A 15,711-nucleotide genomic window follows, 5' to 3' on the forward strand; every position below is an offset into this window, starting at 1 on the left:
GCCGCAGATCGCGGCTGTGTCGGTCTGGTGATAATCTGATTGGGTGATGAAGATTTGTTCTAGATTTGAATTCGCCCTCCTCCCTCGATCAAACGGCGCGAAAGTGACTCTGTCCAATCACATCTCTGCACAAATGTCATCGTCCATCGGATCAAACGGCCAATGGATACTTGGTCGGCCCATCCCATCGCGACAAAACTTATCTGCCTTGCTCTCTGCCGTCGGCTCGGGCCTGCTTCCTTGGCAGTCCCGTCTTCCAAGTTGGCCGGTGCCCGTATGGTAGTACCGAACCGTCCTCAATCGAGAGGCAATGGATCCAGAAAAGATCTCGGCACCTTTCGAGCAAGGAGGGCTGCGAGCCTGAGCTATACCTGATAGTACGTAACTTTCACCTCCGTGGGGGTGGGGAAACGGGAGGAAACCTTGACACGTCTGAAGCCAGCCCGAAGAAAATTCGACACCGGGGGGGAGGACTTCCGTCTTTCATGCCATTGCCAAGCGGCAATCGGCTTGTTTGCCGAGCCCTTGACTTGTCATTTGACCATCAACGTCGGGGGGGAGAGACGACAAGGAGAAAAAAATCATCATTGTCGGAAAGTGGTGAGCCGACATCCAATGAGAATTATGCGATTGATTCGTGTTCCAGCCAAGATTTCTGCGCTGAGCGGCTCTTCGAGTTCCGATCAGCCTTTGATCAACGTATAATTTTGATCATCTCAGAACTTTCCAGGCAAGTAGTGTGATGCCGATCTAACATGCAGTCGTTACTTTCAACCCTCCGCGTCTCTGTCTGTACTGTTGCCGCCGTCTGGTCAGATAGATGACCACGTTGCGCTGTGTCGGCTTCTCGGCCGACCGAGTGTGATCAAGCTGCAACATCCATTATGAGTGCGCACTTTTTCGACGCCTTTTTCGCGCGCATTTTCATCCGCATTTTCGAGACCATCACATAGACGGGACATACACGCGATGAAAGCCATGAAGAGCACAACGCGAGCGCGACGTCAAGTAAAAGTGACCTTTGAACGACAGTCTCGCTCGTGTCATGGGGAGGTCATGCTGAAGATCACCCGTACCCGCCTGTCCGACCCATTCTGACTACTGCGTGTAGAAACTGCGTATCAGGGTACCGGCGACATTGTGACTGGCTATATATAGACCTATACACCAACACACAACATCTGCGGCCATAGAACCTTGAAAGCACCGCATCCCGTCCGATCTGCGAAGTTAAGCAAGGTATCGCCTAGTCAGTACTGCGGTGGGGGACCACGCGGGAATCCTAGGTGCTGCAGTTCTTTTCCTTTCTTTTTTTGCCCTTCTTCCTGTATTGGCTGTTGCATGTTAAGTTTGTTCGAGCCTCTTCTTCATCCCGGAGACGGGTTCGACGGCTGGCTTTCCTCCCTGCATATCCGAGCGTCAAGCGATACGCCGTACGGCACAGGTACGTAATGGAGGGAAGACTTCGTAGTTACGTACAACGACGTTCCAGCATGCTCCACCCGGCCGTCGCGATACACACTATTTTCGGGTTCGACGTTTCGCCATTTGTCTCGTCAGGCGAGCGTATCGCCACCAGACGTGCAGACCGTGTATGTCCACGAAGAACCTCGTACCAAACTCGTGGCGGTCGGGAGCGGGAACCTCGAAAATCCTCGTTAAGCACGCAAGCGATCCGCAGCTAGTCCCCGTAGGCGAGGCGCTCACTCATCGTTCTCGAGCGAATCACGCCAAGCGCCGTGACGGCATTCGGAAATTCGTGCCGTAATCCATTTTTTGACAGCTCGTTGTCTGTAATACTGCATTTAACCTCGCATGCTCGTTTAGGCGGGATGGATGCTCGAATTGATCGGTGAATTGATCGGCGACCTTGCGGCTCAGTCAGTGGCAGGCCGGAAGGATGCGAGCCTGCAACGCTACCTTGACTTCTTCCTACTATGTCACATTCATGTGCCAGTCCACCACGACCCACCAAGCGGATCAGCTTAAAACACGGACATAACCTCTTTGTCGCAAAAGCCACAGCCCTTCTGCTCAGTCACACCAACGCAATTCCGTGACCCTCCGTCGCCTCTGTCGCTCTAAGTGCTTTCCCCCTCCCTCTCGCCTCTTGCATCGCTCTCTTCGATGTCGACTGCGAAAAGCCAAAGTACCCTCATCACACAATCCTTTCACAGCTTCGAGTCCCAGGCTCTACCTGACGGCTTCAAGGTCCGAGACGTCCATTGACGCTTCCGCCGACCTCCACCTCGTCTCGAAGAAAAGCCATCGACATCGCGCAGGGTGGGCCAGAAATGTCGACAATGCTAGAGCAGCCATCTTCGGCCCAGATGCATCAGAGTCTCGATGTCGAGCATCAGAGCACCCTCAACTCCACCCCTCGCCAGCACTCGCCCGACACGGCTCTGGACGACGAAGACGAAGACGACCCCTTCCTTGTCAATTTCGAACACAACGACCCTCACGATCCACGCTCCTTCCCAACATGGCGAAAGATCCAGATTCTCGTAGTCACCATGCTCCTCGAGTTTTGGGTGAATGTCATGTCCTCCATTTACAGCTTTGGCGCCCCAGGCGTGGCCAGCGACTTTGGCGTCGGAGACGTAGCTTCCAGGCTGCCCACAGCAGTCTTCCTCTTCGGGTTCGCATTCGGCCCAATTGGTGCTGCTCCTCTCTCGGAAGACTACGGCAGGGTGCCAGTCATGGTGACCGGCCTGACTGTCGTGGCCCTTTGCCAAATCGGCTGCGCTCTGGCCCAAAATCTCGCAACCCTCATCGTGCTACGATTCCTCAGCGGCTGCTTTGGTGCCGTCGCTTTCAACTCGATAGGCACTGTTTCTGATCTTTGGGACTCGGATGGCCAAGGATGGGGCGTCAACACCTTCGCCCTCTCTGCAGAAGGCGGTGCTACCGTAGGACCCATCGTGGGCGCATTTATCGTACAGGATGCCGGGTGGCGATGGACCTTTGGCGTGGCTGGTATCGTGCTCGCCTCCCTCCTCGCCATTTTTGTCCTCACCGTGCCAGAGACGAGGGCCGGCGTCATCCTCACTAGGAGAGCCAAGAAGATGCGTCGCAAGGACTCGAGGTATTACGCCAGCCACGAGAAGCTCCGGTCGCAGCGCACCTTGAAGGATATCTTCAAAGAAACCGTGGGACGGCCTCTCCACATGCTCTTCTTCGAACCAATTGTGTTTTGGTTCACCCTCTTCGATGCAGTCAACTATGCGGTGATCTACATTTGGCTGGAGTCTTATCCACTGGTCTTCGCACAGTATGGATTCGACGTTGGACAGCAAGGGCTGACGTTTATCGGCGTCCTGGTGGGATTTTTCATCGCGTTCGCGTTGTTTGAGCTGCAGTTGAGGTGGTACAAGCACGCGGGCACGAAGAGGCCTGGCGGCATTCCTACCCCAGAAGACCGGCTACTGTGGGGCATCCCTGGTGGATTTCTGTTCCCCATCAGCCTGTTCTTCTTCGCTTGGACATCCAGGCCGCCAGTGCCCTGGATCGTGCCTACCATCGCCGGCGGGCTCTTCGGTGTCTCGTCCCACACGCTGTTCCTCATCGTCTCGGACTACACGGTCAGCTCATACTCGATCTACGCCGCCTCGGCGGTGGCAGCCCAGTCGTTCTTACGAGAACTCTTCTGTGGAAGCTTCACGTTGGTCACCGAGATCATGTATCACAACGTCGGCTACCAGTGGGCCAGCTCGATCCTCGCCTTCATCGGAGTACCGCTGTCCATCATTCCGTTGGTGTTCTACAAGTACGGGCCCACCATCCGAAAAAGGAGCAGCTTTGCCAAGGAGCTTCAGATCGTCGAAGAGCGCGAGAAGCGGCGACGGGCCAAACTCGAATCCAGAGCGACCACTTTGACCGCAGAAGCCAGTCGCAAGGCTTGACGGACCGCAACCCAAGTCTTTGGTCGTCGTGACTTGTCTGTGCTGCGCCTCCTCGTCTGTAGGTTCAGCTTCGATAGGTCAATGACCAAATCACATCAAATCCTACGATCGTTGTAATGGGCCATCTTGCTTCCTTTTTTGTTTAATCCAGCTTACGAAATTCTATGTGTGGTCGGAAGCGGCCAGGCACAAGACATCCTAGCGCCAGCAAGAAGCCTGCGAGTTCCTGAATCTGCTACCAGTTTCGTTTGCTCTCTAGCTGTTCGTATTAAGCTCACGGGGTGAGCGACCGTTGCACTGTCACAGGCCATGCGAGGCTCGTCTTTTTGATCCAGACCAATTGTGAACTGGCGCAAAAAGAAGGGCAGAAAAAGAACTGCAGCACCTAGGATTCCCGCGTGGTCCCCCACCGCAGTACTGACTAGGCGATACCTTGCTTAACTTCGCAGATCGGACGGGATGCGGTGCTTTCAAGGTTCTATGGCCGCAGATGTTGGACCGTTCATCGCAGCACATTATGAACCGCAATGGCCAAAGATGCAGAGGAACCTCTAACTGTTGAGCCTTGATGCAACGCTGCTATCAGCTCTCGAATCGAGTCAAACGTACAGTAGGATCTTAATACGAGGTGATCAAGATGAAGCGGCTTGCTTCGCTAACGAAAGCTCACTGTGAGTCTGAGCTCATTACCTTCAAGCTTGCCGCAGACGCCTAATGACTGACAGAGCGAACGTACAGTCGGATGCCTCAGGTGTTTTTGGTCGGCCGCCGCTTCCATTGGAAGTCGAAGTGGGCACACACGCGACGCTCCCAAGCGAGCACATCGCATCATGCTCGATCTCAACGCAAACAGCTTATAACTGGAGCGAGAAAAGTGAATGGCTTTGCGAGACATGACGGACATTACAAGTAGACGGTGACGGAATGCGAGGAAACAACAAGGATGGGTAGAGCACAGATAAGGGGTATGGAGTAAGTAGTAGCGGTACAGGACGTTATGTCCAGTGCGTGTGGCCTTCGACAGCGCACACGAACGGCAAAGTCAACTAGTGGCTCTCGCCAACACGAAGCACGTTAGGTTGTTCGAGGGCGGTAGAGATACTGCCGGGCTGCGGATAGACCTCCTGCGAGAGCGGGGCCGAAGTGCTGACGTGGCTGACCGAAGCAGGGGCAGCAACAGGCTCGGAAGCCTTGGGGAGCATGGCAACGCGGCCAGCACGGGCGGTGCGAGGAGCCGCAGCCATGGGCACGGCGGACGAGGGTGCGGGCGGTGCGCGGATGGCTGAGCGCGAGGAAAAGGCTCGACGGGCGACGGCGTTCATTTTCGTAGAAGTGACCTCAAGGGCGATTTCCTTTGGAGGAATGCGAGTGCTCAGAAAGTTGAGAGAGAAAAGGTTCAGGCCACAAGGGAAGAAGCGAAAAGTTGTGAGGGCGTATGTGCAGTGGTTGTAGCTTGGAGCTGAGATGGGGTGGTGCGATGGGGAGATGTCAGCGAGGGATGGTGGGTTGACCTTTATATCTGTCGCTGACAGACCCCACGGCAAGCTGCAACTCAGCCTCGTATGCTCTTCCCCCTCGCTGACTACAAAGGACGCTGGGGCTGCATTGTCTGAGCTTCCCACGCTTGAATGTGCTTCTGTCGGCTGTTTCGTTAGTGTGAGACACGCGCAGTCTACGTGCCAACTGTGGTACGATAACCATCCCCACGAGGCAAGCCGTGGCCTGTTCTTCTCTTGACAAGTCACCGAGACTGCCCTTGTTGCATGCGGACTGAGCTCGGTCACAATGCGGAAACGGCGGTTTTGGACAGATTGCTCAACAAAATCACTGGGGACGCGCTTAAGTTACTGATAACAATATCTTTTGGGCAAGCAAGCAAGCCAGCTTCCATCTACGCTCGTCATGCGGGCCAATGTGGTTGTCCCTGCGCGGAGATGCCGACGATAAACAAAGAATGCCGCTCAAGTTGACCTCGCTTTTCCGAATAGCGACTTTGGCAATTGTCAGCCTATTGTTCTGCTGCGCCAAAGCAGATGAAGCCAATGCCGCCTGCTCATCCAGTCGGACGTACAAATCCAATGTCACAGCACGCCGACTTCCAGCGTCGCACCAACTGCCGTAGTCAAGTGAGCGTCGTTGTGGCTCTGGCCCGTGCCATGGCTGGGCAGCGACACGGTGTTCTTTGGTGGACATCCTTACGCCTATTCCTATGCAGAACGCAGAGCAAGTTCACCGTCTGTGCACAGTGTAGGAGTTACACCAGCGACCGACACAGTTGCAGTACATCACAACTTTTACTGCTGTCACCCAGAGTGACATATAGACGGAAGATCCTCGGTTTTAACTTTTTTGGGAGCCGCGTCACGCCGGTCCGCACAGGCCACAGAACCCGCATTCCAGCAGCTGTCTCGGAGCGCAGCTTCGCACTCACTCTCCACTGGGCTAGGGGCCGGCAATCTCTTGCTCGTTACATCGTCGCCACTATTCCTGCACGTCCCGGCTTACTCTCATATCCACACACGAAATCACCCTCTTCTGGCATCAGGGAACACGAATCATTTGCGGGATCATTAGACGTTCTACACCTTTATGGATTTTTGTTTTTTGTTTTTTCGTTCTTTGATTCAAACTCGCTTCAGTGCTCAATCTCGCAGAGCAAGTCGCCCTGAGACACCGAGTCGTTCTGCTCGACGAGCACACGCTTGACGTGACCGCCAACGGGGGCCGAGACGACCGTCTCCATCTTCATGGCGCTCATGATGAACAGCGGGTCGCCCGCCTTGACCGCGTGGCCCTCCTTGGCGCGGATCTCCACGACGATACCGGCCAAGGGTGAGCCGACGCTGCCCGGGTCCGACGACGCCTTCTCGCGCGTGACCGTCTCCACAGCGGCACTTCGGTCGTCGATGGTGAGCGCACGCGGCTCGGCGTTGAGCTCGAAGAACACCTCGCGCATACCGTTGTTGGTGTTGAGCGCACCCACCGCGAGCAGCTTGACAATGAGCAGCTTTCCGCGGTCGATGTAGGCGTGCAACTCTTCGCCCGGGTGCGCCTTGCCGAGGAAGTAGCGCGTCGGCAGGTTGCTCAGGTCTCCGTACTGGTCGAGGAAGCTCTGGAACTCTTCGAACACCTTGGGGTACATGATGTAGCTGATGGCGTCCGTGGCGCTCATCGCACGGCCGTACTTGGTGGTGAGGTCCTTCTTGACTTGAGCGAAATCGATTGGCTCCATGCTGGCACCAGGTCGGCCGTCGATGCGCTTCTTGTCCCGGATAATCTTGCTGCGCAGCGGCTCGGGGAAGCCGCCGGGGGGCACGCCGAGGAAGCCCTGGAAGTACTCGATGACCGAGCTGGGGAAGTCGAGCTTGTCGGCTCGCTCCTCGACGTCCTTGGCCGACAGCTTGTTGGCCACCATGAACTGAGCAAAGTCACCCACCACCTTGGACGACGGCGTCACCTTAACAATGTCACCGCACAACTTGTTGGCCTGGATGTAGGCGTTCTTGATCTCCTTCCACTGGGTGCCCAGACCGAGCTGTTGCGACTGGAACATGAGGTTGGTGTACTGACCACCGGGCATTTCGTGGTCAAAGACCGACGAGTCCGAGGCCTTGACGTTGGCCTCGAAGCACTGGTAGAGTTGTCGCACCTGGCTCCAGTAGAGGTTGAGGTTCTGGATGTCCTCGTGGCGGATACCGGCGCCGAGACCGGTCTGCTCGAGCGCGCTGACGAGCGCACCCATCGAGGGCTGCGAGGTGAGACCACTCATGCTGTCGATGGCCACGTCGACCACATCGGCACCGGCCTCGGCACAGGCGAGCATGCTTGAGAGAGCGATACCGGCCGTGTCGTGCGAGTGGACGTGGATGGGCAGATCCGGGTACTTCTTCCTGATGGCGCCAACGAGCATCTTGGCGGCGGTGGGCTTGAGCAGACCGGCCATGTCCTTGATGCCGAGAATGTGAATGCCCGTCTTGACGAGCTCGTCGGTGAGGTTGAGGTAGTACTCGAGCGTGTACTTGGGGTGCTTGCTCGGGTTGGCAACGTCACCCGTGTAGCAGATGGTACCTTCAGCGACACCACCGGCCTTCTTGGCGGCGTCGATACCGAGCTTCAGCGAGTCGAGCGAGTTGAGTGAGTCGAACACACGGAAGATGTCGAGACCGCACTCGACGGCCTTCTTGCTGAACTCGTAGATGGCGTTGTCGGGGTAGGCGGTGTAGCCGACGGCGTTGGCACCACGGACGAGCGCCTGCAGAGGAATGTTGGGCACGAGCTTGCGGATCTTGCGCAGACGCTCCCAGGGATCCTCATAGAGGAAGCGCATGGCAACATCGAAAGTGGCACCACCCCAGCACTCGAGCGAGAAGGCGTTCTTGAGCACGTAGCTCGTCTCCTTGGCAATGTTGACCATGTCAATCGTGCGCAGACGCGTGGCGAACAGACTCTGGTGGGCGTCACGCCAGGTGGTGTCCATGATGAGCGTACCCTTGTAGGCGCGCACCGCCTTGGCAAACGCCTCGGGACCCTCGTTGACGATGATGTTCCTCCAACCCTCGGTGCAAGGCTTGGTGGTGTCGAGCGTCTTGGTGGGATCCTTGGGGTCGCTAAACGTGGGGATTTGGATCTCTTCCTTGAGACCGGGCTCGCCGACCTGACCAGCGATGGAGCTGCCGTTGACAGCGACGTCTCCGAGGTAGGCCAGTAGCTTCTGTGCTCGATTCTTGGTTTGAACCAGGTTGAAGAGCTCGGGGGTGTCGTCGATCATGGTGGTCCAGGTGCTGGCCGTGGCGAAAGCCTCGTGGGTCAAAAGACGGAACAGGAAGGGAATGTTGGTCTTGACACCGCGGATACGGAACTCGACGAGCGCTCGCAGCATCTTTCTGCGCGCCACCTCGTATGTGGCACCACGGCATGAGACCTTGACCAGCAACGAATCGTAGTGTGGCGTGATCTGAGCACCAGCAAAGCCGGAACCAGCGTCGAGACGCACACCGTTTCCACCGGCGGAGCGGTACACTTCGATCCTGCCCGTGTCGGGCTGGAAGTTGGCAGCAGGGTCTTCGGTGGTGATTCGACACTGGATGGCGGAACCACGCTTCTGGATGGTCTCCTGGCTGAGACCGAGGTCGGCCAAGGTGGCACCGGCGGCGATCTGGATCTGGGCGCCGACAATGTCGATACCGGTGATCTCCTCGGTGATGGTGTGCTCGACCTGGAGACGCGGGTTGATTTCGATGAAATAGTAGCGGTTCTGCTGGTCGACGAGGAACTCGCAGGTTCCGGCGTTGCGGTAGCCGGCCGTCTTGGCGAGACGGACGGCGTCGTTGAGGATGCCCTGTCGGACGTCTTCGCGGAGGTTGGGAGCGGGGGCGACCTCGACGACCTTCTGGTGACGACGCTGGACGGAGCAGTCACGCTCAAAGAGGTGGACGACGTTGCCCTCACCGTCGGCGAGCAGCTGGACTTCGATGTGGCGCGGTCGGTCGAGGAAGCGCTCGATAAAGACGGTGGGGTCACCGAAAGCCGACTGGGCCTCTGAGACGGCACGCTCAAACGCCTCCTTGAACTCGTCCATCTTGCGGACAACACGCATGCCACGTCCACCACCACCCATGGCAGCTTTGATGATGACGGGGAAGCCGACCTCCTCAACGAAAGGCCTTGCCTCCTCGTAGCTCGCAATGGGACCGGGCGTGCCGGGGACGATGGGCACGTTGGCCGCGCGGGCGAGATCACGCGCCTTGGTCTTGTCACCCAAACCATCGATGGTCTCTGGGCGGGGGCCGATGAAAGCAATACCGGCCTCTTCGACCTTCTTGGCAAAATTGGGGTTCTCGGAGAGGAAACCGTAACCGGGGTGGATCATGTCGACCTTGTGCTCGAGCGCGATGCGAACAATATCGTCAATGGCGAGGTAGGCAGAGACGGGTTTGAGGCCAGCACCGACCTGGTAAGCCTCGTCGGCCTTGTATCGGTGTGCGCTCATCCTGTCCTCGAACGAGTAGAGGGCGACGGTGGTCATGGCGAGCTCGTGGGCGGTACGGAAGATACGGATGGCGATCTCACCACGGTTGGCGACCATGAGCTTCTTCAAGGGACCCGTGGCTTCGCCAGTCATGCTGCTTCGGATGCGCTGGATGGTGGGAAAGAGATGGCCGGTCCTCTCACCAGGGGTGCCGGGCTGGCTCTCGAAGGTGTCGACAAAGGTGCTCCTAGGAGCGCCCTGCGGGGCCTGGGCCGTCTCGGGCTGAGAGGGGCTAGGCATGGTTGCTGTACGAGTAGCCTGCGTCGTCGATGCTATCTGCAGATGTGCGATGGAGATGCTGCTCAGCGCTTAAACGAGCACAGTGGTGTGCACAGCAGCAAACGTGTATGGATGGGTGGAGTTGCAGTTGAGCGAGAGCGAGTGTGCTCGCAAAGTGGGTTGCTATGCTCAGTCTTGTCGATAGAAGGAGGCAAGACAAGAGGAGCAGAGACGAGCCTTGACGAGAGGGGTGTAGAAGGCGTCAAGGATCAGAGGAGCAGGGCGAGGAGGGAGAGGAGAAGAGGGAACGAAGTGATGTGATGGAGAGAGAGAAGGCTGATCACGGCTCGAGGTCAAGGAGAAAAGTGGAACGAGGACAGCGATGCTTCAAGAGAAGATATGGACGCAGAATCTGACTCAACTAGGAAGACGGGCAAGCGAGCTGAGGAAGGAGAAGCAACTCTCTATCTCTCCCATCTGCCGCGGAAGAGCCTCCAAGGACGGTACAAGCGGGAGCTACGCCGTCAAAAACTACTCTCCCTCCCTCCCTCTCTCTCTCTCTCTCTCATCTGCCCTTTTTGGGTTGAAAAGAATGACATAGACGGCTTTCTGCTTGACAGCAGCGACTGACAAGCGAGCAAGGCCCCATGAGGGGAGACGACAGACAGATAAGGAAAAGACGATCGTGGGAAGCCGCACCCTCCAGACCGGTCTTGGCTTCAGGAAGAGCGAGCGTGAAGTGGAGACAGTGATTTTACTTTCACGGCTCGATCTTCAGTGCACGGACGCATTTTGCGAAAGCAAGCGAGCGGGCGATCGCAGCTGCAGGTATCAAGTGGCCGTGCAGGTGCCGCTGAAAGCACGGTAAGTCCATCTCCTGGCAAGGCCGAAAATCACAAAAACTCACCTTTTCTACTCTGTTTGCTTTCTTGGCTGCTGCCGGTGATTGGGTTGTCTGGACCCGCGTGGACTGATCAAGAGACGCCAAGTTTGCTTGTTCGCTTTCGAAGAAGGCGATCGACACTCACAAAGCGAAGTGCGAGTCTGTCACTCATCGCTGTCTTTATCTCAGTGCCTCGACGAGCAAAAACCAACGAGCTTGTCGAGCGATGTCTTCGTGCGAATTTCAAATCATGCGTAGATCGTGTGTGTTGCAACTCGAATCGGATAGGGCGAAAGAGGAGGTATCTTTCCCCGTCGGAGGCGAGGCGGCAAGGCTTCGGAAGATCCGATCTGACTTCTAGACATCACTGATAACGAATCAATCGAGTATTCAGCCGTCGACGAGGTTACATCACAAAGATGAAGCTTGCAAGAAGGAGAAGACCACCAAAAAAGTTGTCTCGCTGTCTTGCCGGTTATCGATCGGCCCACTACGAAAGTGACGTCTCGGTGATTTAGGTTTTGAGATCTTGCTCTCAGCTTGCCGCTGCGCACGCGATCACAATCGAAAGAGATTGCCGACACCTCTTCCGCGAAAACGAAGTTTTAGAATGTGAGATCAAGGGTTGGTGTCAGCAGAGGAACAGTCGGAAGGGAATGAACGGCAGTCATGAGCGAGGACAGCAACGTCCAACAGTGCACTCCAACTATTTGCTCCACCATCTTTGGTCTACCCTCACAGGCAACTTTGCATCATCCCCCGCACTTCGGGAACAAGTACACCCAACTTTGACAGCACTCGGCTTTAGTGGCTTCCTCGGATGCTGCATTTCCGGACAGCCTGAACGAGAGGGGATCCGAGGGTATGACAGCAGGTGCGGAGCAGGTCTTTGAAAACGCATTGGCACCCGATTTCTCCCGTTCATGCACCCCGCATGCAGGCTAACACCCTCATTGTGACGATCCAACCAACCAGACTCTCCTTTCACGTCCGCTATCCGCTCAGGCAGCGCCTCATGTCGTGCCTACCTGCTGACCCCGGAGAGAGAACGGATCTGCCCGCTTGTTCTTCCTCGCCATCTACTCAGCTTCACGTGTTGGAGGTGTTGGGGAGGTCGGCCCGACTTCTAGGGTCTTCGTCCTCTTCAAAGTTTCCAGCTTGCTAAAGTAAAGTCCCGCTTATCAGCATAGTCGGCAGTTCCGCTATTGGGCCGGACGCAAGGCCGTGAGTGAGCCTCCGGAGCATCTTCCTTCTTCTTAAAAACTCAGGCTGGGATGGAAATATCCGCTTCCCCAGCGGGTATGCACCCCGGTCAAACACCGAGATGGCAGAAAGATTGTCTTGATTGAGCGTCAATGTCCAGGTCTATGGTGAGATCTAATTGCGGCCAACAAACTGATATACGATTCGGCGAACAAGCCCAGAAAGGTGTTCTGGGTTCTGAGCGTACGTTCCCATCACGAGCGACATGCCCGCCGTTGTGAGCAACAGGTCGCCACCGGGCACGAACGGAACATAGGACTTCTTCCTCAGCACCGACCAGGCGCTTTCCATACCCTTTGGCAGCACGTACGCGGCCAGCTCGGCGCGACGCCTCGAATCGTCGACAAACAGCGACAGGCACGTCGCAAAGCCCGTGACCCACTTGACCCAGCTGCTGATAAGCATGCGCGTAAACCACTTAGGCACGTACTGCCTCAGCGTCTCACTCGCCTGGATGAAATTGTACAGCGAATGCTGTGCGCAGAAGAGCGTCTGGAAGATGATGACGAACACGCCCAGGAACGACGACGAGCGCACCGAGCCCCTCAGCGAACGCAGCGTCGCATCGAGCGGGTTCTTGAGGAATTTGCCGGGACGCAGGAAGATGGCAGGCACAAAGTGAAGTGTAAGGTAGACGGGTAGAATCCAGCGCGTCACCTCGATGAAGCGGTCAATGGGGCTGCGCCAATGGTTGGGCTCCCACGGGTGGACGAGCGCACAGTCGACCACGCTGCCGCAGTCGCCCTTGCGTGTGCGATCCATCCACTCGACGATCTTGCGCACGTTCTTGCCCTTGATGCCGCGACGGTTGAATGAATTGGGCGCGACGTCTGGATAGCGAAGCGGACTGAGAGAGATGGGCTCTGGAATCTTGCCATCGGGGAACCACTTGAGTGCAAAGTCTGCGTCCGCCTCGCCCTTGAACCTGATGTCCCGATAAATGTCTGTCACGCGCGGAGCGACGTGCGAGGCACTTGTGATCCAGTTCCTGTACCCCTTTGGCAGCGAGTCGGGTGCTTCGAGCCACGCCCACATAATCTGACCGCACGCAAGACCAAATGTGATGACAGCTCCGTACGGAATGTTAACCAAGCCTCGCTCGTGCGCTACATTGTACGAGCCTTCGAGGCCTCGAACGAAGAGCTGTTGAGCCAAGGTAATCCGGTTGCTCGGGCTCTCGACCAATAGACCCAACGCAGAGACAGCGCCGGCGACATAGGCATGCCACACCTTGGAGCGTGGATCCGGCATAAAGGCACGTCGCTTCTGTTTCGCCTTCTCCTTTGCCTTTTCCTCGGGCGACTTACCCTCCAGAGCGGCCCGGCCAGAACGGGGTGTGGCTGTTCCGCTGGTGATCTCGTCGGGCGAGGCGTTGCCGTCCTTTTCGATGGTGAACGTGGCGGTCTTTGCGGCGGAAGCGGAGCGCGATCGCGACCTCTTGACGGGGGGTGGAGTCATCAAACGCAGCGCATTGTGCACTGCCTTGTAGAGCGACGCCCAGATGGCAAACATGGCTGCAAAGCGAAAGTTGCGTGGTCCGAAGAGCGCAATGCCATATGCGCTGCCTTTGAACTTGCGGGTGCGCATCGACTTGACCAGTTCGAGCACGAGCATCAGCGTGGCTCTTAGCGCGAAAGCAAGATTGCCGGCCCGGAGACCGCCTCTTGCAACGTGAACGGCTAACCTCTCCCAGTCACTGGGGATGCGAGCGACTTCGTCCTGCGGGCGCCACACCTTGTTGACGGCCGACTTGCGGATCTGGCTTCTTGGCGTGTGTGCGAGTTCTTGCAGGGCAGTCACGCTGAGACTGCGTCGTAGCTGTGCTGCCGTCTCGGAGATGTTGGGTGTGGTCGGCCCCGAGCTGGCTTGCCATCGTGCGAACTCATCGGCAGAGTCGCTGTCCGAGTCGTCTTGATCGTGATTCACTTTCGTCATCTGCGGCAATCGGATGCCATGCGGTTTGCGACGTTGTGGTCCGCCTCCTGACGAAGATTCGATTGGCTTCTCGGAGCTGTCCAAGCTGCGGTGATCGCCTTGTCCATGTGAGCCCGCAGCCGTCATGGTGAAAGGTGTTCAACAGTTGTGATGGCCTAGCCTTGTGTTGCGAACCGAGCCTGAGACGGGAACAGTGCGAGGTGTGGTCTTTGACGGATCGATACGGAGCGGCACGGGTTGAGCGGTAATCGAGGCCCTTGTTCGTCGAGGATGCGCGCCAGTCACCGGCCGATTTTTGGTCGAGGCGAGTGGCGAAAGCGTTGGATCGCAAAACAAGACAGGTTGATGGTTGAGAAGAAGGAAGAGCTGGCGACCGGCGGGCTTCGTCGTAGCAGGTCCGGGAGGCTGGAGAACTGGAAGCACGGGCGTCATCGTTTGCAATGCACGATGCGCACAGGTTATGGCATTTGCTTTGAAAGAGGCGGCGTGCATGCGACACTCCTTTGGAAGCGGCGATTCGAAATTATCGGTTAAAATCTAGCCTGATGAAGAGAAAGAGGACGTGCCACCAACTCTCTACTCCTTCTGCCGTTGTTGTCGTTTGTCGCGCCTGACTTTGCCATCTCTGAGTTACGAGCGCCAACCCCGCTCATTGACGTTTGGCGCTTTTTTCAGCTCCCACGCGTCATTGACCCGCGTTTCACGCCGAGCAAACAGAGCAACCAGAAACAGGGACGCAGCGGACGAGCTGCAGGAAGCCCCAAAAATTAGAGTCTTTCAACCGCTCGTTCCCATCGTCTTGGCAGAGTGTCTGAAGGTCCAAGCCTCTCTTGAAGCCGTCCTCTCCGCTCTCAACCCACGACGAACACTCGAGTCAGGCACACACCGCGCATCGCGAACCAACGTCGATCTTGCTTGAACGGCTCCTCGTCCCGAGCAAAGGTCTTCTCACTTCTTGGGTGAATGGGAGTACGCCATCGCCCTTGGAACAGCCCCCATTCACAGTGTGTGTGAACATTGCCCGACAGACACTAACGTCAATGTAAGCATGAGAAGAGCGTTCAGAGTGCAAGCGAGTCGAATGAAAAACAACTAAAGATCCTACCCCACAAAGAAGCCAACCCGTCGGCTGCATTTTCCGCGTGAAATTGGAGCGCTGTTGGACGTCCTTGCATTACATCAGGCTTACATAATCAGCGCAGTCGAAAAGAGGGAGGAGAAGACCCCCGAAGAGATCTTCTCCAGTTCCAAGATTCGGGCAAGCCTCCCCCCAGAGGAGAGAGGCGGGAGGACGTCGGCGGTAGGACAAATCGGGTGGCCGTGCAAGCCCACCGACCCCCTCTCTCCAGCCCCCATGCTTGAGCGAGAGTGGAAATGCCAAGGTCTATGGAACGGTCGAGATAGATGTCGGTCACAAATGCGAGGAGAGAAGAAGCAAAGCGATGCAGACAGGTTCAAGAGTCAGTGATCTGCAGCTG

General features: G+C 56.8%; 4 protein-coding genes across 4 annotated transcripts; 1 reads left to right on the forward strand and 3 right to left on the reverse strand.

Moving 5' to 3' along the window:
- Window positions 1–2,702: 2,702 nt before the first annotated feature.
- On the forward strand, window positions 2,703–3,905 carry EX895_006102 (uncharacterized protein; the record flags this gene model as incomplete). The annotated part of the gene is made up of 1 exon (XM_029886694.1): window positions 2,703–3,905. One exon carries the CDS (start codon window positions 2,703–2,705, stop codon window positions 3,903–3,905), a length of 1,203 nt encoding a protein of 400 aa, XP_029737007.1.
- Window positions 3,906–4,951: 1,046 nt separating this feature from the next.
- On the reverse strand, window positions 4,952–5,227 carry EX895_006103 (uncharacterized protein; the record flags this gene model as incomplete). The annotated part of the gene is made up of 1 exon (XM_029886695.1): window positions 4,952–5,227. The coding sequence occupies one exon, from the start codon at window positions 5,225–5,227 to the stop codon at window positions 4,952–4,954; it is 276 nt and encodes a 91-aa protein (XP_029737008.1).
- A 1,313-nt stretch (window positions 5,228–6,540) lies between these two features.
- On the reverse strand, window positions 6,541–10,173 carry EX895_006104 (uncharacterized protein; the record flags this gene model as incomplete). Its single annotated transcript, XM_029886696.1, has 1 exon — window positions 6,541–10,173. One exon carries the CDS (start codon window positions 10,171–10,173, stop codon window positions 6,541–6,543), a length of 3,633 nt encoding a protein of 1,210 aa, XP_029737009.1.
- A 2,239-nt stretch (window positions 10,174–12,412) lies between these two features.
- Window positions 12,413–14,359, reverse strand: EX895_006105 (uncharacterized protein; the record flags this gene model as incomplete). Its single annotated transcript, XM_029886697.1, has 1 exon — window positions 12,413–14,359. One exon carries the CDS (start codon window positions 14,357–14,359, stop codon window positions 12,413–12,415), a length of 1,947 nt encoding a protein of 648 aa, XP_029737010.1.
- Window positions 14,360–15,711: the final 1,352 nt, after the last annotated feature.

Source organism: Sporisorium graminicola, chromosome SGRAM_8, assembly GCF_005498985.1.
Source record: "Sporisorium graminicola strain CBS 10092 chromosome SGRAM_8, whole genome shotgun sequence".
Classification (NCBI taxonomy): Eukaryota; Fungi; Basidiomycota; class Ustilaginomycetes; order Ustilaginales; family Ustilaginaceae; genus Sporisorium; species Sporisorium graminicola.